The sequence below is a fragment of the Electrophorus electricus genome, chromosome 3 (assembly GCF_041902795.1).
Source record: "Electrophorus electricus isolate QZ-2024a chromosome 3, ASM4190279v1, whole genome shotgun sequence".
Lineage (NCBI taxonomy): Eukaryota > Metazoa > Chordata > Actinopteri > Gymnotiformes > Gymnotidae > Electrophorus > Electrophorus electricus.
In genome coordinates this window covers 438,627-461,834 of record NC_137499.1, presented here as the reverse complement: position 1 = coordinate 461,834, position 23,208 = coordinate 438,627, and the positions used below count along the sequence as shown (strand labels likewise).

Genomic DNA, 23,208 nt, shown 5'->3' with positions numbered 1-23,208 from the left:
TGAGGTCAGCTGACTACCTCAATATACTGAACGCCCAGGTTATTCCATCAATGGATTTTTTCTTCCCTGATAGCACGAGCATATTCCAAGATGACAATGCCAGGATTCATCGGGCTCAAATTGTGAAAGAGTGGTCATAGAATATATATATATATATATATATATATATATATATATATATATATATATATATATAAATAATATTATATGTCTGATACTCTAGCATGAATGACCAGACAACATCCTATGCTGGATCTCCTGTTCAGTTTCTTCTATATTTAATCTCTTCTCTCTCTCCTGTCTTTTTAATGTCAGTTATGATGGACTGTCAAGGCCAGCTTCGTGTGTGTGTGTGTGTGTGTGTGTGTGTGTGTGTGTGTGTGTGTGTGTGTGTGTGTGTGCGTGTGAGAGACGGAGAAGTAGAATAAATAGTTGTTGTTTCATCAACATTACTCATCCTCACCTACAGCCTCTGTGTCAGTGAGGGTAACTGTGTCTATTCTGAACAGTCTTGTGTTTACAGTTATTAATTGCTATTAAAGTGACTGATACCTTTCAAAATGGCAGGAATGACTGTGATTTGTGTGATGGTGTTGGGACAAACTCATCTGGCAACAATCAAGACACTCAGTGTCCTTGACAATACAGACCAGATTGATGGTTTTCTAGAGTCATTCAGTGGTACAGTGATGGATGCAGCATGTCACCCTCCAGGATGTGGACAGAGTGCCACACTGCAATTATACAACTGTGTGTTGGAACTGAGATTACAACTCCCTGGTGAATATGACAGGGATGAGGATGTACCTGAGTTTCTCTCATTAAAATGAGGTTCTGTTTGTTAGATTATGTGATTGTCATTTATCAGACTCTCACAGAACAGGTGTCTGAGCACGGGAGGCTCACACCTCATACCTGAGTGCTGGTTGGCCTCTCTGGCCTTTCACATCAGTCAGAGCAGTGCTGGTTGGCCTCTCTGGCCTTCCACATCAGTCAGAGCACACTGGTTGGCCTCTCTGGCCTTCCACATCAGTCAGAGCAGTGCTGGTTGGCCTCTGTGGCCTTCTATGACATCAGCCACAGCAGCCAGTACTACTGTAATGATCACCACATGCCAATAAGACACATCTGTTGTACTGGCTGGTTGATGAACCATGAACATACTACACCAAAGCCTTAAACCTTCCTCACATGCCAACCAGAATGGTGAAATGTGTACAGTAATAAAGATTTCCTGTGGTATGGATTTTTAGCAGTGTCACCCACCCCTGTAATTATGAATATTTCCAATATTAGTGCTTTTACAGGCAATATTATAAACCCAGTATTCTCTCCCCAGCATTAGAGATCATTTCAGCCATGTTTTTAAAATGATGTAGTGGCACAAACTGACATTTTCCTGGAATGTGAAAGGACAGGATGAGGAGGGAAGTCCAGACGTTTGTCCTCGGACGTTTAAGGACAGGACGAGGAGAGAAATCCAGATGGAGCATTTGTGTGCCTCTCCCAGAACTTCCTCACCTCACTTAATTCTACGCAGAGAATCATGTGACGTGTTGGGAAAAGCCCATTGATTTGGGTGCTTAATGAAAGCCTTTGACCTCTCACACCTTTGACCTCATTCGGCTGCGCAGAGCTGTAGAATGTCTCCTTGGCCTTTGTAATAATAGGTGGTTCAAAGCAAACACTGAGGGAAGGTGGAAGAGAGGCTGATGACAGAAGAGAGACAGGAAGGGCCCAGACGAACTTCCTGTTCTCCCCAGGAGCCAGACGTGCTGACAGCCAGTGTGTTTACCCTGCAGCCAAACGCTGTATGTTTGTGTCAACACTGCCAGAGATCTGGTGCTCCTGTAAATATGTACACTCTCACCCCCCCACCCCCCCTTCTCTCTCTCCCTCCCTCTCCCTCTCTCTCTCCATCTCTCTCCCTCCCTCTCTCTTTCTCCTTTGCAGGTTCTGCACTATTCTTGACCGTTCTCCCTCACCTTGTGCTCTGTGATGTTAATTCACATTTACATTTATGGCATTTAGCAGACGCTCTTATCCAGAGCGACTTAAAAAAGTGCTTTGTCATTTCCTCATAGAATACATCCTAGTACAGTGTAGTAGGTTACAGCCCAACATACCAATGAGCTAGAATACTGTAGAGATACAGGGATCACTACTGATGCCTAGAAGTATAAAATACAAACAACATAAATAATACACTACAATAAGTACTAATTTGGTCAGTCAATATGGGAGCAGTTGTCAGTTGTTAATCACTATGTTGTACATTTTCAGTGTATAACTGTATATCTGAGGTTGTCTGTGTATGTGTCAAGTGCCTTATGATTGTGCGCTTTCTTTCTGTCCTGCCTGATGCTTGTGTGTTTATATTTGTGGTGGTCAGGTCAGACAGACAGCCCAGTGCTGCCTGTAAACTAGGAGCTTTTGATACCACCAGGACCTGTATTCATGTTCACGCTCTCTCTCTCTCTCTCTCTCTCTCTGTATTTATGTCTCTTTTCCTGTTTCACACACAGGTGTACACCCCCCGCCGCTCACACACACGCTTGCTTGCAGCTGTTTGTGTTTGATGTGTATTCGCAGGAGTGTTGTTATGAAGAGGTGCAGACACAGGGACTGCTGATAACTTTATTATAATTCCTCTCTGTACTGCTGCAGTTAAAACTGTGCAAACGTGATGAGGTCCCTCGAAACCCTTCCCTGATGAGAAGAAGCCCAGGCTAGCAGGTCCAGCCACACACACCACTCCTCCAGCCTCAGGGTGCTGTTATCACCCGCTCATACCGCAGTTACTGAGGTTTATACGTGTTGCTGTTTACTGTGTAGTTTAGAAGATGTCTCAGGGAGGAGGATGTGTGATTGTGTGTGTGTGTGTGTGATATTGATTGAATAGTTGATTCTGTTTCTGACAGAGTCCAGAAGCACTCAGGTCAGATCTCTTAAGTACCTGCCCAGAAGCTTTTACACACACACACACACACACACACACACACACACACACACACACACACTCACACCACACACACACTTTCTCTCTCTCTCTGTTCACTATCATTCTCTTAAAAGCATGTTTTGTGTTGCTTACATTGGTGAATAGCAAGTGGATAATTTAGCTCATCTCGCTCATTGTCCCTGTCTTGTATGTGTGTGTGTGTGTGTTCAGAGGATAGTGTAATATTAAATTTTTTATTAACTGTTTGCATGTATGAAGTGTATGAACAAATACCTTCAGTAACACAAGGAAGAAGATGGAGCTCAGATGGCACTGGGTCAATGGAACTGTCTGCAAACAATTTAATACTTTTATATCTGCCGACTGTTATCCAATCCAGGAAAAGGCTTGTCTGTGTCCAGCAAAACACAGTGTGTGTGTGTATGTATGTATGTATGTGCGCACACGTGTGTGTTTGTGTGTGTGAATGTGTGTTTGTGTGTGTGTATGTGTGTGTTTATAGCTGGTGCATATCTGAGTTAGATAGTGGTTTGCAGACATGATGTCTCGTCTACCAGCAATCTCAAGTTCTGTGTGTGTGTGTGTGTGTGTGTGTGAGTGTGAGAGAGAGAGAGAAAGATGCAGACAGATAGATATGTAACACTGGGTATATGGAATATTCCACAGGCAGGGCAGATCCCAGTCAGAGCTGGTGTTCTTCCAGCACACCAAATCCCATCTCCACATTCCAGCCGCCAGCACTCGGGCTGCTATTGCGTTTCTGTGTCAGCGTGTACGTGAGCCTTTTCTCATTTTCCCTTCATCTCTTTACTTTCCTTTGCTTGCGGAGTTAAGTCTCAGATTATGAGTTAAGGCTTAGATTACACAACCTGATTTAAAGTGGCCACATGCACACTGTTGCAGGGATCAGAGAGGTGAAGTAATTCTGTATGATATGGTTTACCAAGGTTTTTCTGGGGGTCTGCTCTGTGGGGTTTGGAGTGTTAGGTATGTTGTGTGGGGTTTGGAATGTTGGGTATGCTTTGTGGAGTTTGGAGTATTGGGCATGTTGTGTGGGGTTTGAAGTATTGGGTATTTTGTGGGGGTATGTTGTGGGGTATGTTGTGGGGGTGGAGTGTGGGGTATGTTGTGTGGGGTTTGGAGTGTTGGGTATGCTGTGTGGGGTATGCGTTGGGTATGTGTTGGGTATGTGGTGTGGGGTATGACGTGTTGGGTATGTTGTGTGGGGTATATGTTGGGTATGTGTGTATGGGGTTTGGGTATGTGTGTGATGTGTGGAGTATGATGTATAGACTGATATGTAGGGCATAATGTGTGGGGTATGATGTGTGGTATATGTGTGGGGTTTGGAGTGTTGACTATGTTGTGTGTTGGTTCGGAATGTTGGGTATGCTGTGTGGAGTTTGGAGTAATGGGTATGTTGTGTGGGGTTTGAAGTATTGAGTATTTTGTGTGGGGTATATGTTAGGTATGTTGTGTGGGGTGTGTTGGGTATGTGGTGTGGGGTATGAAGTGTTGGGTATGTGTGTATGGGGTATGTGTATATGTGTGATATGTGTTGAGCATACTCTATACACTCTATGTGTAGAGTATGATGTATAGACTGATATGTAGGGCATAATATGTGGAGTATGATGTGTGTGGTATATGTGTGGGGTTTGGAATGTTGGGTATGCTGTGTGGAGTTTGGAGTAATGGGTATGTTGTGTGGGGTTTGAAGTATTGGGTATGCTGTGTGGGGTTTGGAGTGTTGGGTATGCTGTGTGGGGTATGTGTGGGGCGTGTTGGGTATGTAGTGTGGGATATAAAGGGTATGTGCTGTGGAGTTTGGAGTGTTGGGTATGCTGTGTGGGGTATGTTGTGTGGGGTTTGGAGTATTGGGTATGTTGTGTGGGGTTTGAAGTATTGGGTATGCTGTGTGGGGTATGTTGTGTGGGGTTTGGAGTATTGGGTATGCTGTGTGGGGGTTTGGAGTATTGGGTATGGGGTATGTGTTGGGTGGGGCATGTGGGGTATGAAGTGTTGGGTATGTGGTGTGGGGTATGAAGTGTTGGGTATGTGGTGTGGGGTATGAAGGGTATGTGGTGTGGAATTTGGAGTGTTGGGTATGTTGTGTGGGGTTTGGAGTATTGGGTATGTTGTGTGGGGTTTGAAGTATTGGGTGTGGGGTACGAAGTGTTGGGTGTGTGGTGTGGGGTTTGGAGTGTTGGGTATGTGTGGGGCATGTTGGGTATGTGGTGTGGGGTATGAAGTGTTGGGTATGTGGTATGGGGTATGTTGTGTGGGGTTTAGAGTATTGGGTATGTTGTGTGGGGTATGTGTTGGGTATGTGTGTGTATGTGCGTGATGTGTAGAGTATGATGTATAGACTGATATGTAGGTCATAATGTGTGGGGTATAATGTATGGGGTATGATATGTGGAGTATAATGTGTGGTATATGATGTATGTGGTATGTTGTGTGGATTATCTTGTGTGGAATATTCTGTATAATGACATGGAATATGATATGTGGAATATGCTACAGTATATAGTGTATAATGTGTGGGGTATGATGGAATATACCGAGTGGAATGTAATGTTTGCGGCATGACGAATAGGGTTGGCTGATGGCTCTGGGTCTGATGCCTGTGGGTCACCTCTGTGTGTCCTAGATGAGTGTTGTCTCGTCAGCTTGTTTGATGTTATCCACTTGGCCATGGTAGACTCTGAGCCTGCATGTTTGCTCTGTTTACATTTGCATTCTTCACTTACTTTTTGATGATGACAGTGTTTTTATGGCACTTACTGGAAAGAAAAAGGAGGCACACTTTTGACCTAGCCAGAACCGATGCATTCTGGGATGCATTGAGGATGGGCGGTAAAAAGATGGCGCTTAAATGGACTTAATTTAAGTCTGAGTTTTGCCAAAGAAACTATGCACCATCTCTCATCATAGACTCCTACTGTATCAGTTGTGTCCATGATCTTACCCTCCTTCTGTTTTCTTTTGGAAAAATAATTTTTCTCTCTTTCTGTCTCTCCTCCATATCTCACTCCCTGTCCAATTCTTTCTCCCGCTTTCTCTCCCTCTTTCTCTCTCTGTTTCTCTCCCTCTTTCTCTTTCTCTCCCTCTCTCTCTCTCTCTTCCTTTCTCCCTCTTTCTCTTTCTCTCCCTCTCTCTCTCTCTCTCTTCCTTTCTCCCTCTCTTTCTCTCCCTCTCTCTCTCTCTCTTCCTTTCTCCCTCTCTTTCTCTCCCTCTCTCTCTCTCTCTCTTCCTTTCTCCCTCTCTTTCTCCCTCTTTCTCTCCCTCTCTCTCTCTCTTCCTTTCTCCCTCTCTTTCTCTCTCTCTCTCTCTCTCTCTCTCTCTCTCTCTCTCTTCCTTTCTCCCTCTCTCTCTCTCTCTCTCTCTTCCTTTCTCCCTCTCTTTCTCTCTCTCTCTTTCTCCCTCTCTTTCTCCCTCTTTCTCCCTCTCTCTCTCTTTCTCCCTCTCTCTCCCTACCACTTTTTTTTTGCCTCAGTCGCTTCTCTCAGAATTTCCTTCCATTCGCCATTTCCTCTGAGATGGGGGTTGTTGAGGGGTCACATCCCCTCCAGTTCAGCCCACACTGGATTAATAATGAAGCGTGACCTTTCACCCCTGCCCAGGTCAGCTCCAGGGCATGATTCTCTCTGCACAAAATGAACATGAAACCCTCTTAAATGCAGAAGGCCTGACAACAGCCCCAGAATGAAAACACGCTACCCATCACAGTTGTTCTTACCTCCCTGTTTTCATCTGTTTCCTGATTCTGTATTTTATCTCTGACTGAATAAGTAATTATGCAAGTCACTGTGAATGGGCCTTGAATGACACCGTAGGCTCCTAATTGGATGTGAGGTGTGGATTATGCAGAAGGGTTTGTGTAGGACACGATAGAAGGATTAGGAGTAGCCAGGGATATGGAAGAGAGAGAGAGAGAGAGAGAGAGAGAGAGAGAGAGCGAGCCGTGGACCCGCGGACCCGCAGTGTCTCACGGCCTGACAGACAACCAAGTGTCTTAATTCAGTGTGAAAGGGTTTGAGCATCAACGACTGTAGATGCAGTATCCTCCATTAGAGTTTGGAACACACACATACATGCGCGCGCACGCACACACACACACACACACACACACACACACACACACACACACACACACACACATAAATTGCAGGGAGGTGGTTTGCACAGTTGCATCACTGCAGGAGAGGAGAGGAAATTCAATCGGCCAATTATGACACCAGCTGAGTCCCTACTGTGTCTTGTCCTCCTGATTGTGCTCTTTCCTCTCTCTCTCTCCCCTCCCCCCCATGGGATTTTATCTTGTCACCATGGTGATGGTAATTCTTGCTGTGCAGATAATGTGGGCAAAAAAGTGCCTGAACAACAGAAAAATTCAGCCTAAAAAAACCCCAAAACAATTTAGAAAATGTCCTTGACCACTAATACCTGACTCTCCTAATGGAATGAAACCCATGAGAAACTCAATTCTCCTCATATTCTCAATCTTTCTCCTCTTATTCTCATTCTAACACTGTCTGCTCAGGGTTTATTTTTATCTTCTTCTCGAGTGCTGTTTCCAAACATCTGTTTCAGCTCTGTCTCTCTAGTCCCTCTGGTTATGGGCAGAAGTGCTGTACATTTGAGTGAATTTGTATTCATGTGGTATTGTCTCTCCACAGAACAAAGCAATTTCATCCATCTTTCTGTATCTCTCTCACTTTTTCTCTATCCATGAAGAAATCAACAAAAAGCAGTGACGTGCGCTCACCACGCACCCAATCCTCTGAGCCCTCCTCATAACCTGCATGTGTGTCTGTACTGAAACACAATCTCACATGAATTAATGGGCCCACGTGTATTTTATTGTAAACATAAAGGTCTTTGTTTCTAAGTTTTTCTGGCTTCTCACGGGCTTTGCACACCCTCTGGATCATGTACTAAAGTGAAGACCCAATCTCACTCAACACTTTAATCAACAGACTTTGCATTGGTTGAACCCAAACCGATCGATTTCCACTGAGGTTTTCTTAATTAGCGCTGGGCCCTGGCGCTGACTCTGAGAGACCCGGCGCTGACCCAGGCCAATTGTGCTGGTGTAAACTGATCCAGTAAAACTTGTTCTTTTATCAGAGATATGAATAAAAAAGCAGTTTGGCCAAGGCTGATATGGCCCAACAGTCCAACTTTTTCTAAGTTGAATCATTTATGCAGTGATGTTTTTACAAGGCCTGCAAACAAACCAGAGGAAAACTTTAATTTTAGAACTGAACTTTTAATTTTAGGACCGAGTTTTTTATGCCAAAGGAAATTAAGTTGAAGACACTAAATAGTAATCACACGCTTGTTTCACCTTGGTGCTTGTGTTCTCTGGTTCATCACTTCTCTTCTATTACAGAAGAACTAGACTGTGGTCAGATCAATGATGTAGTAGGATAGACAGCATAGAAAGATATAGAGAGATTAGAATAGAGAGATATAGAATAGATATAGAAAGAGAGATATAGAACAGAGACATAGGGTATAGATAGAATAGAGTGATATGGAGGGATAGAATAAAGACATGGATAGACTAGACATAGAATATAGATACAGAAAGGTAGAGATAGATATATAGATGTAGATAGCACAGATGTAAAATAGAGATATAGAATAGAGATATAGATATATAGATAGAATAAAGCTGTAGATGTAGATAGCGCAGATGTAAAATAGAGATATAGAATAGAGATATAGATATATAGATAGAATAAAGCTGTAGATGTAGATAGCACAGATGTAAAATAGAGATATAGAATAGAGATATAGATATATAATATAGAAAGAATAGATACAGAGAGATAGAATAGAGAGAAAGCAAAAGAATAAAGTACTGCTGTTTGTTTCTTCAGTGGTATTTGTAGTTTGTTGTTCTCTGAGGGTTCTGGTTAGAACCAGAGCAGGAGGCAGCAGTGTTCAGGGTGGCAGGACTTTGTAAATAAATTTTTACAAAGGGCAGTACATGTAAATACATTACAACCTAACTGAATAAGCTAAGAGGCTGTACAATATATTGTTTCTTAATCATTATTACAATATCAGCCTTTGCGATACTGATGTCAAAGAAGGCTACAATATTCAAATATAACAAATGAGTTTATTTTTTGTGCTGTGAGCTTTGTGCCCAATGGCAGGCACCCCCAGTATTGTTTCAGTCAGTCACAGCATAGTTAGGATAATGCAGGCTAGACTTTAATGAAGTCATATCAAAGCTCATCTACTCTTTTAAAATGTATTGTAAAGCACATCACAAATGTAATATGTGTCAGTCACTACTCCTTCATTCTTCATTTTTCTCCCTTAGATTTATATTTTATATGTTCTGTCACCCACTTTCTGCCCCTAACCCACTTGTGAGGAGTTTTTTTTGCTCTTCTCTTGGCTCTTTCCTTCCTGTGCCATCTTCTTGTGTGCCAGCTGCCGGTTGCCCAGTGTGTGCCAGTCAGCTGCCAGCCCCAGAGAGGGTGGGAGGGCCAGCCTGACAGCTTGCCTCCTCCTCTGGGTAATGAATGTCATATAATACCCCTCAGACTCTCAAGGAAGAGGTGTTCCCCTAGAATCAGAGGATGTTTTGCAGTTGTAAAGGGAAAATTGGCTCGCAGTACAGCAGAATAGAACCAGCATGAGAGAGAGGGAGGGGAACCAGAGGAGAAGGGAGGCCTGGAAGACTCAAGTAGACCAACAGACTTACAGGCCTTTTGGTTTTATGGGTTCTCAATTTCAAAATGTTTTATTTTGAAATGCTTCTGAAATGGTGGAACACACACATACAGAGAGTGAAAGTGAGTGTGTGGGAGAGAGAGAAAGAAAGAATGAATCCTTATCCAACTTTTGTGAGCCCGGAAACTGAGATTCAAACAAACATGCGCACACACACACACACACTCACACACAGACAGACACACACACACACACACAGACACACAGACTCACACACACACAGTCACTCACTCACACACACTCACTCACTCACACACACACACACACTCACTCACTCACACACACTCACACACACACTCACAGACACACACACTCACACTCATACACACTCAGACACACAGACACACACACAGACAGTCTCTCACACACACACACTCACTCACTCACACACAAACACACACACACACACAGACACACACACATACACATACACACCTGGTTTTGTCACATATCCTGATCAGTCACTTTATTCCTCTTTTTTTCTCCACCTTGCTTGTTCTTCTGAGACACTCCGAGTGAGAGTGCTCATGACATCACCTCAACATGATATCAACCCCTCCACATTCTCACACTGGTTCACACGGCATGTCGGTGTGTCTAGCGCTGCCCTCAGGAGAGAACTCCCAGGCCTGTCTGCTCATCAGAGCTCACACCCAGCACTCTGCTGTCTGTGCAGCTTTGAGTTTTTTCTTCCGTGTGGCCGGGTCTTTTAGCCAGTAACTTGTTTATTGTTTTCAAAATGCATCATAAAAATGCATTACCCAACTGTATGACGAAAGTATAAAATTTTATAGATTCATGAGTGCATATTATGTATATAGAAATTGTATTTGGGTTTTTTTGTTGATTTTTTTTTTGCTTGAAGAAGTGTTTTTGCTTGACAGCAGTTGTGAGTTCATGGAGCTTAAAAATATGTATATTTACTACAGCAGGTCTGAAGAATGCTTATCTAAATGAAAGGAAGGAGGTGTGGTGAAGATAGCAGCCTGTCATGCACTCAGAGCTTTCCACCTGCAGTCCTGCTCAGAGTCTCTCATCCTGTCTGCTGTCCTGCTCAGAGTCGCTCAGCCTGTCTGCTGTCCTGCAGGACTGAGAGGTCACCGCCTGCTGGAAGGTTTTGCATTACCTCTCCATTAAGCGCGGCACGTAGTGAGGCTCTGTCTTGGCTTAGGGTGGGAAAGAGAGACGCTTCCTCTTCACAGACCCATTGTATGGCCAGGGTGTCCAGGTGGCTGAGTGCTACCATGGTGACTGGCCCCGCCCCTGTCCTGCAGGAGAGTCAGCACTTCCCTTATTAAGTTGATGGATTCGTTTATTTCTACTCGCTACTAAACCCTGAGGCATCATGTGTGAGACCTCCAGAATCATCTGTGGGCCGTAACTCTTATCTTGTTTTTAATAAGACTGCATGAGAATGAACTTTCAAAGGAAGTAGTTTGCAAAGCCTTTAAGACTTTAGTGTGTGACAAGTTAATGGGTGAAAATGAGGGGTTGTGTCTGGAGTTTCACGCTGCAGGTCTCTGTAGCTCTCGTCACGTTCTTCACTGGTCTTCAGAACCAGGTTTATTGCACTCTGTCACTGATCTGCTCTCTGACCTAGTACAACCTCACCTTGGCTCAGGTGCTGCTATTCCCATGGTAACGCAAGGTACATTAAATAATACAGCACACTTTTCATCCACACTCCCCCTGACTGACTGGAGCCACAGAGCAGTGCCTGGTTTAATTATTTGTCCATAAAACAAAATGCACTGAGTGTACAAAAGTACATATGACCCTCACAGGGAGCTGTAAAGGAAGAGCTTTGTTCTTACTTTATATTTTATGCATATATGATTAATGTGTTGTACCTTGAGTATATGAACATTGTATTTTGCCTCTGACTGTCTCTTCGTTGTTTCATGCTGTAGCTTCATGGTTGTAACTTCACTGTTGCATGCTGCCCAGAGGAGCATGGCTTTCATGGCTCATGGTTTCTACCTCATATCTGTTCAGGGTTTTTGTTTACACTTGGCTTGCTCACTAGGGGTCTCTCAGATTCAGATTTCCTGAAGGTTGTTTTGTGTATTGTACAAATAAAATGTAGTAAATATTACAATAGAATGTTTCCTTAGGAGAACTGTGAGTTGCTGAGTGTTGGATCATAGGCTCATACATGGTGATCTGAAGGGTGCATATCTCATATGTATATCTTGTGGACAATGTCTGGGGCATCCCAGGATGTTCCTTCTTGTTTCAGGGCACATGAGTTATACGGCAAACCAAAGCTCTGCGGAGCTCAAAGGCAGGGCCAACAGGACCTGGGTGGCCGGGTTGGTCTGGGTGAGTGGGTTGGTCTGGGTAGTTGGGATGATCTGGGTGGTTGGGTTGGTCGAGATGGCTGGGATGGTCTGGGTGGTTGGGTTGGTCTGGATGGCTGGGATGGTCTGGGTGGTTTGGTTGGTCTGGATGGCTGGGATGGTCTGGGTGGTTGGGTTGGTCTGGATGGTCTGGGTGGTTGGGTTCGTTGGGTTGGTCTGGGTGGTTGGGTTGGTCTGGATGGCTGGGATGGTCTGGGTGGTTGGGTGGGATTTTTTGGGTGGCTGGGAGGTTGGGTGGGATTTTTTAGGTTGACAAAACAGGCCAAAAATGCAATACACACATTCCTGGGATGCAGAGAAGTAACAGTCACTGCTGATCATTACTGGATGTTACCTTTACCGAAGCCTTTTGAAAAATGGGGATTCAGTCATTTGTATTTTGGTACCTGGTCTATATTTGTCATATATTTTATTTACATCAGGGAAGCTGTCATTCTAACACAACTAAGATCACAGCTCATTAGACACATATGCTGAGCAGTGCCCTTTGCTGTGATCTGTGTAGGCAGGTTCACTTATCTCCTAATAACAGTTTCAAGAGGCAGCAGTAAACAGTTCTAGTTACATCACAGTCATTCCACTCGCAGCATCTCCGGCTCCTCATCCCACGATTTTATGGGAAAGTTTTCCAGCTCTTTGGATTTTGTCACAGTGTCTCCATTTACATCAAGCCAAGGAAACTAATATTATTATGTAGCTGGACTATGACTGTCAGATCAGGAGGGGATCCTGAGGGGTTCCTGAGCATGTGTTTATTTCTTCCACAGGCCACTTTTGAAGCCAACAGCACTGAGAGTGATTAGTGCTGTTGGACTGAGAGTGATTAGTGTTGTTGGACTGAGAGTGATTAGTGCTGTTGGACTGGGAGTGATTAGTGTTGTTGGACTGAGAGTGATTAGTGCTGTTGGACTGGGAGTGATTAGTGATGTTGGACTGAGAGTGATTAGTGATGTTGGACTGAGAGTGATTATTGCTGTTGGACTGAGAGTGATTAGTGTTGTTGGACTGAGAGTGATTAGTGCTGTTGGACTGGGAGTGATTAGTGCTGTTGGACTGAGAGTGATCAGTGCTGTTGGACTGAGAGTGATTAGTGATGTTGGACTGAGAGTGATCAGTGCTGTTGGACTGAGAGTGATTAGTCTATCTGTCCTGTCTAATGAGCTGCTTGTTAAAGTTTAATGTCTGCGTTCCACTGCGGTCTTTGCCCCCTCCCTGCGTCTTTCTCTCATCTTCTCTCTCTCTCCTTCCTCTCCCTCGCCCACTGGCTCACAAGTTCAGGGTGGGAATTGTGCAGTACTGAGATGGAGTGCTAGAGGATGTTGATGATATCATTATTTGGCCATCTGGGACCCTCTGGGTTTTGAGGATTCTTTAGGTTATCTGGGCTATATATGGGTTAGCTTCTAACCCAGATATTCTGTGTTCACTGGTGGTATTTTATATAATCCTTTCAAGAAGCCCTTAGGGTACATCACCAAAAATAAACAGCCTAATGAATATGTGTAATATTTGGGGTGTGAGTCTGTTCAGCCAGTACGCCCAGACTGCACACTCAAAGATTCCGAGTCAGTGTGGAACTTTTCCACCACAAACTGCTGGTCCAACCAATTACTGAGGAAATGATTTTGCTGTGTGTGTATAATGCAGTTTAGATTGATATGCCCCATTGTTGGCTAAGACTTTGTGTTAATACCATTGGAATACATTTGCTTTTCATACATTACCCTCTCAATGTTTTGCTGCTGTATTAACAGGTCCATAAAATATCTTGAGTTCATCTCTAAAGTTACTGTCAGATAATAATCCACACTTAAATTTACATATAGGTAATTCCATGTTATTAATAAAAGCTTCATACTTACCTTACTAGTCTCAAAGACGGGAGACACTTTAGGACACTGAGATGTTGGGCGTCGTGTCAGGGAATCACAACACCGTGAGGACTGTGACCATTTATGTGTCTCAAATTCCTGACTGCTGCTGCACCTGAATAAGGCAACACAAGGCTGCCAGTTCAAGCCCAACCACTGCCAAGTTGCCATTGTTGGGCACCTGAGCAAGACCTTTAACCCTCAAACACTTGACATATTAATTCAGAACTGTAAGTCGCTTTGGATAAAAGTGTCAGCTAAGTTCTATAAAGTCAAAATGAATTTCACATTTGGCTAGTAACATTAATATTACATATTTGTAATATTTTTCATTCTAATCACCTTGGGTGAAAATTATTTGGTTTTCATTATCTGGTGGTGATGTTAAATTTATAGCAGAATGATTAACATTCCACTCACGCTTTTGTTGTGCATTCGATACACACCAAAATTATCCACACACACACTAAAATTAGCTAGATAAACACACACACACACACACACACACACACACACAAACTGGCTATGCACACAGAAATTAGCTAGAATACACACAATGATATTAGCTACACACAGTGAAACTGTTTTCACCTGCTTTTCCCTTTAACCTCGGCTTTTTTGTGACAGCTTTGCATTTATCCCATTCATGATGCTAACAGCTAAGAGCTGAACATTTTCCTCTCATGGAGCTCCTACTGCGCTACGTCACCCTCACCGCCAAACTACAATCGGCTTCCATCTGCAAACCCCGACCCCCTGCAGGTCCATCTCAGGCCAGTGCTGCACGCTCCTCCCCCTTGACACTGTCAGCCCCATTATTCCCACTGGCGTCTTTTCGCACACCAGTTGAGCGCTGCATTCAGAGCAAGCCCGTGGAAAGCACAGACTGCAGTGTGATGCAGGCACTAGTCTATACTGGCTAATCTTAAGCCATTTTCAGATGCAGTTGAAAGTAGGCGGGGCCTCAGATTCAAGTTTCCTCCTCCCCGGGTACCCCCTCTAGCCCAGACCTCCTATGACCAGAAACAGGCCTGAGTAGTCAATGAATTATCTATAGTGATCCTGGGTGTAGGCAAGGGCAACCTGTGTTCTCCCGGAAAGGAGCATCAATAATAAATGTCGCCCTTTTTCCTCTGTCTCTTTTGCAGAGACCATGCTGACGCGCTGAAAGTCAGAACCCCAGTCGAACTGAGGGCTGTGTTCGTCGAGCAGGTGAGATCACACGTCTGCAGGAGCAAGAAGCAGGAGCCAAGGGCAGCGGGAGCAGGTCAGCGGGAGCGTGGAGGAGTGCGTGGAGGGAGGTGTTCGGCTGGACCAGAACACCGAGGGAACAGAAGGGCTGGATGCCTCAGCAATGGCCTCCAACTTCAACGACATTGTCAAGCAAGGCTACGTCCGGATGCGGAGCAGAAAGCTGGGGGTGAGTAGATGGGGCTGAACTGTGCGCGTGAGCACGACTGGCTCGATTCTGGACATCCCTGGACGTCCCTCTTCACAAGCACCGAGACGAGGAATGAGATTTGTTCTCCATAATTTTGTTCATGTTCGTTGCTTTTATCAAATTGATCTGAACTGATTAGCATTGGCAGACATCTGCTGCGCTACGTGATTTATATTATATATTTCTACTACAATTTATTTCTTTATTCCCCCGAGTACTCTGAATGGAAGAGAAAGTAAGGCTTTAGGTTATTATCAGATGTTTCTGGTCGGAACGCTCCAGTAGCTCACCTGGTTAGGCAGGTAGCTCCAGGTGGACCAGCTACACGGCCATGGACCCATGTGTACCGTGACTCTCATATCCCTAAGTCTCTCATGCTAAGAGCATCTGCCAAACGCTGTGATGGGTATCTGGAATGTAGTAAATCACTTCACAGAGGCATCAGACAGGAAGGAGTTGTGGCCTAAAGGCAGAATGGCAAGTTAGATGTGAATTTTATTGTTTTTATATATATATATATATGAAGTCTATATATATATATAATATATAAAGAGTAGTGTTTAGCCAAGAGACTTCATTTCAGCATTTGAAACAAATGTGTGATGTCAGCGTGCAGTTTGTATAAAGATATTTGGTGGGCATTCGTTTCCATTACTTGATGGCTGTGTTAGAATCATGAATCCAAACCTTAGTACCCAGCACACCTGGGCTCATCTGTTGTATTTAAGTGATAAATGTGTGTAATTGAGATTTTTCCCTGAGTCATTCCTGTGATTGTCACATGGTTCGGACCTGGTGGGAATGCTCTTCATCCTCCTCCACGTCAGTACCAGCAGTATGGAAGCACAAATCCTCAAAGCCCATTGGCCCTCAGTAATGATGGGCTCCGGGCATGTATTTTGATTGCATGTGTTTTGATTGCAGGCAGAACCGAGACTAAAGTGCTTACGCTGACCTTTAGGTGCTCTCTCGCACAGCAAAGCAGAATCGTGTGACGCAGGTTTCTGGTGAGTGTACAGGATTGTTCGTACTGTATGTGCTTAGAGAAGGAGGCGCTGCTATCTCTCCGTGTGAAGGAGAGAACTGCTGCTTCGCCCTCCTCACAGACACCACGCGTAAAGGCTGCGAGTATGGATCCTGTCAGTGGGGTTCTCCTCTGTGCTGCTACAAAACTAATATTTTGTTCTTTGTAGTTCTTTGGAGTCAGTCATACAGTCACCACCTTCCTTTCGACCACCATCGTTCCATAAACAAAAAAATGAATAAATCGTTCTTTTTCTCTGCTGCTGAAGTTTGAGGGCAGATGAGGTGGGGGAGGAAGGTTAAATGACTGTAAATGCTCACTCTGACTCCTCACTGTGCTCTGACATCCACCTCAGAATAGAATATCAACCACCCTGCACCACCCACCTACAGTCTGAACCAATGCTACAAAAGTGGCTTTGAGCCAATGATTTGTTTTTGGTTTTGGAGTTTTGTGATTGTGAAATGATTTTGTTTGTTCTTTCTGCTACATTTTATTTCATTTTTACAATTTCACTGGTTTTATCTGGTGTAGAATACAAGTCCATCAGTGTAGACGGGTAACAGGCTTCCGTCTTACCCTAGCACAACACAACATTGTAAAAAGAGGAGAGGTTTCATGGTCACATGATCACATGTGCCAGCCAGAGGAGCTGCTGAGGCCTGTCACTTTTCATTTTAGAATAAAATGCTCCATGCTTGCTGCCGGAGCTGCACTCTCAGGGTTGTTTTCTCTCTGGCATGCGTGTGAGCGTGCATGGGTGCATGCGTGCGAGCGTGCATGTGTAAAGTCGATGTCTGCTCTGTTGAGTCAGCAGGGTTGTGTTTGCTGTGACACAACACATGGCTCCCTGTGGGAGAGGAAACAGCAGATTACCTGAGAGCAGCTCTTAGCCATCCTTTCATACACACACTCACACACACTCACTCACACACACATACAAATGCATACACATATACATATTCAAACATATCTCAGCCATCCCTTCATACACACATACACCCATACAAATACAGGCATGTATACACATACACATACATGCTCTCACACACACGACAAATGCATCTCAGCCATCCCTTCATACACACACACACACACACACACACACACACATCTACAGACATCAGGACACATACACGTGCCTAAACACATACATGCACATTCAGAACACACATGCGCACCCACACACATACTCACATACATTTACATTTAGTTATAGCGTTTAGCAGATGTTCTTGTGCAGAGCAACTTAGAGTAGTGCTTTGTTGTCTCGATGGATTGTCTCCATATATACACAAACATACACACACACACATTTACATACACAAACGTACACACACACGCACCCTCTTCCATTGTCTCTTATTTTCTTTGTCTTACTTTTTTAATCTGACACAACACCCATAAGAGTGTGAGTGTGTGTGTGTGAGAGAGACAGTGAGTGAGATGCATGTGTTTGAGTCTTGTTTTACCCTCCCCCACTGTGATGCATTCAGTAAAATTGGATACTGCTGGCTCTCATTCTTTAAGAAATGGCTTCTGCATAAATGTAAGTACATTTCCCTTGGCTGTTTAATATTAGGCTCTTGTGTGTAATGTGAGCTGAATATCAGCCCTGCTTATGTGGGTCTGTGTCTGTACCTCCCGGCTGTTCGTGTTCTCAGGCCAGGCTGCGACACGCAGAACATGCAACACAGGACACGGCACGTGGCAGCATTTCAGCAGTGACAGTCAGCCTGCTGAGGGCTTGGACTGGGTTTGAGGGTTTTGTGTTAAAAGCTAAGCGCCACCTAATGGAGCTCCCTGAAGATTAAACGTTATCTTGGCTACTGAAAACATGTAGATATTAATGTATTTAAAAAATGATGAATTCAAGTAAATTGACGGAAAAACCCGAAGTCAATCCAGAAAGTTGCTGAGTGTCGTCAATGTTGGCCACCCGCGAACAACACCACGGTCAAACACCGTTACGACGGTGGTTCTTCAGATTCCGGAGATATTTTTGAATTTGATGAACCTGCAGTGACTGTGTGTCATAACAGTGAAACTGAAATGTAAGCATTTAGATTTGAGCCATAGATAGAACAACCTGACCCAGTTGTCAGAATTGGGAATTCATAAAAACCTTTTATATTAAACATTACAGTAAAAACTGATCCGAAAGTAAAAAGTATTTCTAAAAGTAATCTTGTCTATTATCAGTAATTTATAGCAGGGGCGTTTGATTATCTAACGTTATGTAGCTACTGGTTATATTTCTCATTTTACTCTTGTCCTAGCTAGGTTAGCTAACTAGTGAGCAGTGCCCCCTTTTGCTAATAACTGCCTTAGCTAAGCTAGCTAATGCGTTTGATTTAGTTGTCTAATATGTTTGGTAGGTTAATCATAAGTGTCTGTTATATGTGTCTAGCCTTAAAATGTATACATTATAAGTGCATTGAGGAACAAAAAAAAAACTGACAGTGCTAACCACTCAAGTGGAAAGACGCTGGGACATTATGGGACACGTAGCCATGGTTAGCTAAATAACCAACATTAGAAACTGCACTGAGCTAATGACAGTAGCTAAACGCAAATGCTCAGTTACTGTTGTAAAAGCGATCATTCATAAGATCATCTTTAAATCTCCATAATGCAACTACGTGAAATAGTTTTCACCTGTTGTGTGATCCACCAAGCTGAGCAGGTCAGTCAGCTACCAACCTAGCTAGCTAATGTTGGCTAATGTCAACTAAAATGGGAGACGTAGCACGTTACCGTTCTCTCTCTCACACACATCTTAGTTTCTTTACATGCCCATATTGTTATAATAAGCAGCAGCCTTAACAGCAAGTCATGTGAATCTGGTTTTCCACATCCCATGGCTATGGGATGTACTACAGATAAGTGGATGGTCTACTTTACACTGAATTATTGCAGCCAAAGTCACACTTTTTTTAAAATCATTTTGCATCACCTACAGTTCAGCTCACATGGTTGATGTTCTGACAGATTCCGAAGGCAGTGGGCGAGGCATGCAGCAGTCTGACAACACTTACACAGATAGCACACACACCACAACTCTGCCCTCCCCCCACGTCTGTCTGTCAAGCTCAATTACAGACAAGGAGCACCGCTAAGCAAAGAAGACACTGGCTTTCACGACTTCACAACACCCCGACTAAAGAATAGCTCCGTTCACCCAAACTAAAGAACAGTCCTGTTTGCAGAACAGCCACCCCTCACCCTTCTCGCTTTACCCTTCTCTGCACTCAACAACAGACACACAGTGTCACCAGAGGCAGAGCAGAGGAGGACTCTTCATGGTGAAGACAGAAGACATTTGAGGAGAAGTTGGGGGGATTTGACTGAAGCATCTCTGAAGATGAGGGTCTCTGTAGCACTAAGACTCAAGCTCATCCATGGATCAGGTTAGCCAGTGACTTTTAGACACAAACCCAATTTGTCCCTAGGGGTTTCAGTGTTTCAGCCAGGATGTTGGCATTTTAAATCTCATCTTGAGTGACATTAATTGATTCCTGTGGTTTGCTTTGGGACAGCTTTAAGCTGGCGGGGCCTCGTTCTAACGGCCTTGTTTTTCGAAGATGGCAAAGAGAAGCCACAGGGAAAAGCTGACAAAATTCAAAGCTAAAAACAGACGGAAATGGAATCCCATGCATGTGAGCTACTGTAACTGTTGTGGTTTGTCTGCTAGCTCCAGTGTTGTCTTGTTTCCTTGCTCCTGGTGTTGGTGGGAGTCCCCTCCATGCTGGCGGTCCTGTCACCACCGGGTGAACCTGCTGGTGCTGAGGCAGGCTAATACCGTACGCATAGCCCAGCCAGCCTGCCGTAGCTGCCCCCCAGGAGGAGATTACTGGCCCAGCATACACCAAACATAGCAGAGGACACCAGCCAGCCTGCACTAGCTCATATACAGGGCAACGACAACAGTGGACTGTGTTGTGCTTGGGCTGGGGGAGGGTGTATTAGTCATTGTGCTATATGTCTAGCTATACTAGTGAAGTAATGCAGACCCAGGAATGGACACTGTAGAACAGGTCACTCCTGATCAGTCCAGCTAAAGTCTAATTCTCTCTCTCTCTCTCTCTCTCTCTCTCTCTCTCTCTCTCTCTCTCTCTCTCTCTCTATAAGTCTGTCTCTTCCTCTTTCTCCTCAATCACTCTGTGGTGACACACACAGATTGTTTGCTTGGGTGCAGGGGATTAGCTGAGCCTCCAGGGACAAAATTATGCAAACAAGTGATCCATATTCTACCTGCTCTCACAACAATGTTGCTCTCATCCTTCCTTGCTGCTTTGAAATGCCACTCTAGAAATTTATACTACACCAACACATGCACACTGCATCACTGGAGATTTATACTACCTTATTAGAGACTGATACTACATTACTGTTCGTTACATTACAGTCTCTGGTGCTGTTCTGTGGCAGCAGGTCGTGGACCGGACCAGTATTAGCAAAACTATGGCCCTCATGGTGGCATGGGAGGTGTTGGGAGGGTGAAGGGAGTAACTCTGTTATGGCTACATAGAGCTGCAAATTTGTTTCATAATGGCTTTCTGTGTACCTGATGTGTGTGTACCTCAGTTCCAGTACCTCAGAAGGATTTTCTCACTGGTCTCCCTTTTCCTTTGTGTATTTATGCATATATGGTCATTATATGCCAGTGTGCCGGGAGCGCAGGTCTGTCTGCACACACATGACAGCCCCTGCAGGGTCCATTAGGATGCCTCTGCAGCTGACATGAGGATGGGCCTTTACCGTATCGCCTGACATTTCATTAATGATGTTCTCAGGCATATGAGAAACGGTAAGACACAGCAAGGTGTGTTTATAGACAGCTGCATGGCAGAGTGATAAAACTGTGTGTGTGTGTGTGTGTGTGTGTGTGTGTGTGTGTGTGTGTGTGTGTGATTAGCCTCAGGTGCAGCTGGCTTACCAAACAGGTGCTCCCTCAATATGAGGTTACCGTGGTAACTGTAGATTTGCTTGTTGAAGGACATATGAATCAGGGAAAGAGGGACAGACAAAGAGAGAGATGGAATAGAGAGAGAGGGGGAGGGAGAGAGAGGAAGAAGGAGAACCAGAGAGGTGAGGTACAGATGGGTGGGGATGTACTCATTACCCTCAATGCTTCTCTGTAGGAGGCTTCTCCATTGCACAGCCTGGTTGTGTGTGTGTGTGTGTGTGTGAGAGAGAGAGAGAGAGAGAGAGAGAGAGCTGTGGGACAGGACTGTACCAGAACACCCTGACGTTCCTTTCACTTTGACACAATGGTGTATTTAAATCTAAAATCACTGGTGTCTAATCACCGTTTCTCACAACTGAAAACGTAAACTGTTAGGGTGTATTTATGGTCTGTGTTATCGTGTATTTAGGGTCTATCAAAATGATTGTTTGTGAATCTCTGTGTGTTTTGAATTTAAAGATCTATGCATTTTGTGCTCATGTGTTTTCCAACACAGTAGTTTGCTAGAGCTTAGATGTGGATGTATTAACTTTAACATCCTTACAGAAGTCACATCCTTCTTTAATCACAAACACATCCTGCTCTCTGTTCTCTCTCTCACAATGAAGAAATATTTATCAGTGTAAAGATTAATTGTGCTTTCAGGTAGAATATCTACCCAGCAATGTACTATCTAGAAATGGGAGAAAATTATGTCTACAGATGAGGCCAAAGTGTCATTCATCGTTCATAAATAGTATTACAGCTAAAATCAACTGTGTACCTCATAATGGTAAAGCTAGTGTTAGTGTTAAAACTGTTCAAATTAGTGTTCATTTGATAGATGGATAGATGGATGGATGGTTAAGACATATTTGTGTGTGTGTGTTTTAGATCTATCGGCGCTGCTGGCTGGTGTTTAAGAAATCTTCCAGCAAAGGACCTCGCCGTCTGGAGAAGTACCCTGATGAGAAGGCAGCCTACATTAGGGTCTGTCCTAAGGTACAGTCTACATTAGGGTCTGTCCTAAGGTACAGTTTACATTAGGGTCTGTCCTAAGGTACAGTCTACATTAGGGTCTGTCCTAAGGCACAGTCTACATCAGCGTCTGTCCTAAGGCACAGTCTACATCAGCGTCTGTCCTAAGGCACAGTCTACATCAGCGTCTGTCCTAAGGTAGTCTAATCTGAGTCACACACAGTCTGCTGTATCTGCACTTGAATACCTGTTTAAACAATCTTTCACATATTAAAGCTTCAAGCCAGTGGTTTTGAATTATGTTGTTGGGAGCCAGCAAACCTACATCCAAACACACCTGAACCAAGCAATCTGAACCCATGAATACCTGGACCAGGTGTGCTGGTCCACACAGACTGCTGAACTGATCTGTGTAAGGCTACATAAATAAACCTGCTCCATTCTATCGACTGGCCACACCCATTCTCTCTCTGGATGTCTGATACAGCCTCTCTGTCATTTCCACTATTTTATGATCTGCCACTGTCTCTTCTGTTCTCATGATAACCAGTGTAGATGAACAATGACGCCCTGGTACTGCCCAGTAATCTGGATCATTCCGCATTAGTCACAGGACCTGAATGTGTGCAGGTGACAGAGATCAGTAATGTGAAAAATGTGACCAGACTACCACGTGACACCAAGCGTCAAGCTGTAGCCATCGTGTTCACTGATGACACCTCCCGTACCTTCACCTGTGAATCAGGTAACTCACCGCTGAACTGTGAACATACACCTGTGATCAACACGCACATCACTCATTTACTTGGGCTTGCTTGGGTGAGGATGTATCATCACATCATTTCAAAGTAGTAACAACTACAAC

The 23,208-nt window shown here is 44.1% G+C and overlaps 1 protein-coding gene across 10 annotated transcripts in view; it reads left to right on the top strand.

Annotated features, from left to right (window-relative positions):
* The window catches only part of dok4 (docking protein 4), a 34,524-nt gene that overhangs the window by 5,316 nt on the left and 6,000 nt on the right, over positions 1–23,208 (top strand). For 6 of the 10 annotated variants that reach the window (XM_081708747.1, XM_027012834.3, XM_081708741.1 and 3 more), the window contains exons 2-4: positions 15,101–15,372; positions 22,260–22,367; positions 22,974–23,088. In XM_081708747.1, coding sequence (XP_081564873.1) covers positions 15,307–15,372; positions 22,260–22,367; positions 22,974–23,088 — 289 coding nt within the window. In that variant the 5' untranslated portion in view covers positions 15,101–15,306. The other 4 variants (XM_081708744.1, XM_081708745.1, XM_081708739.1 and 1 more) reach the window with 4 other exon arrangements.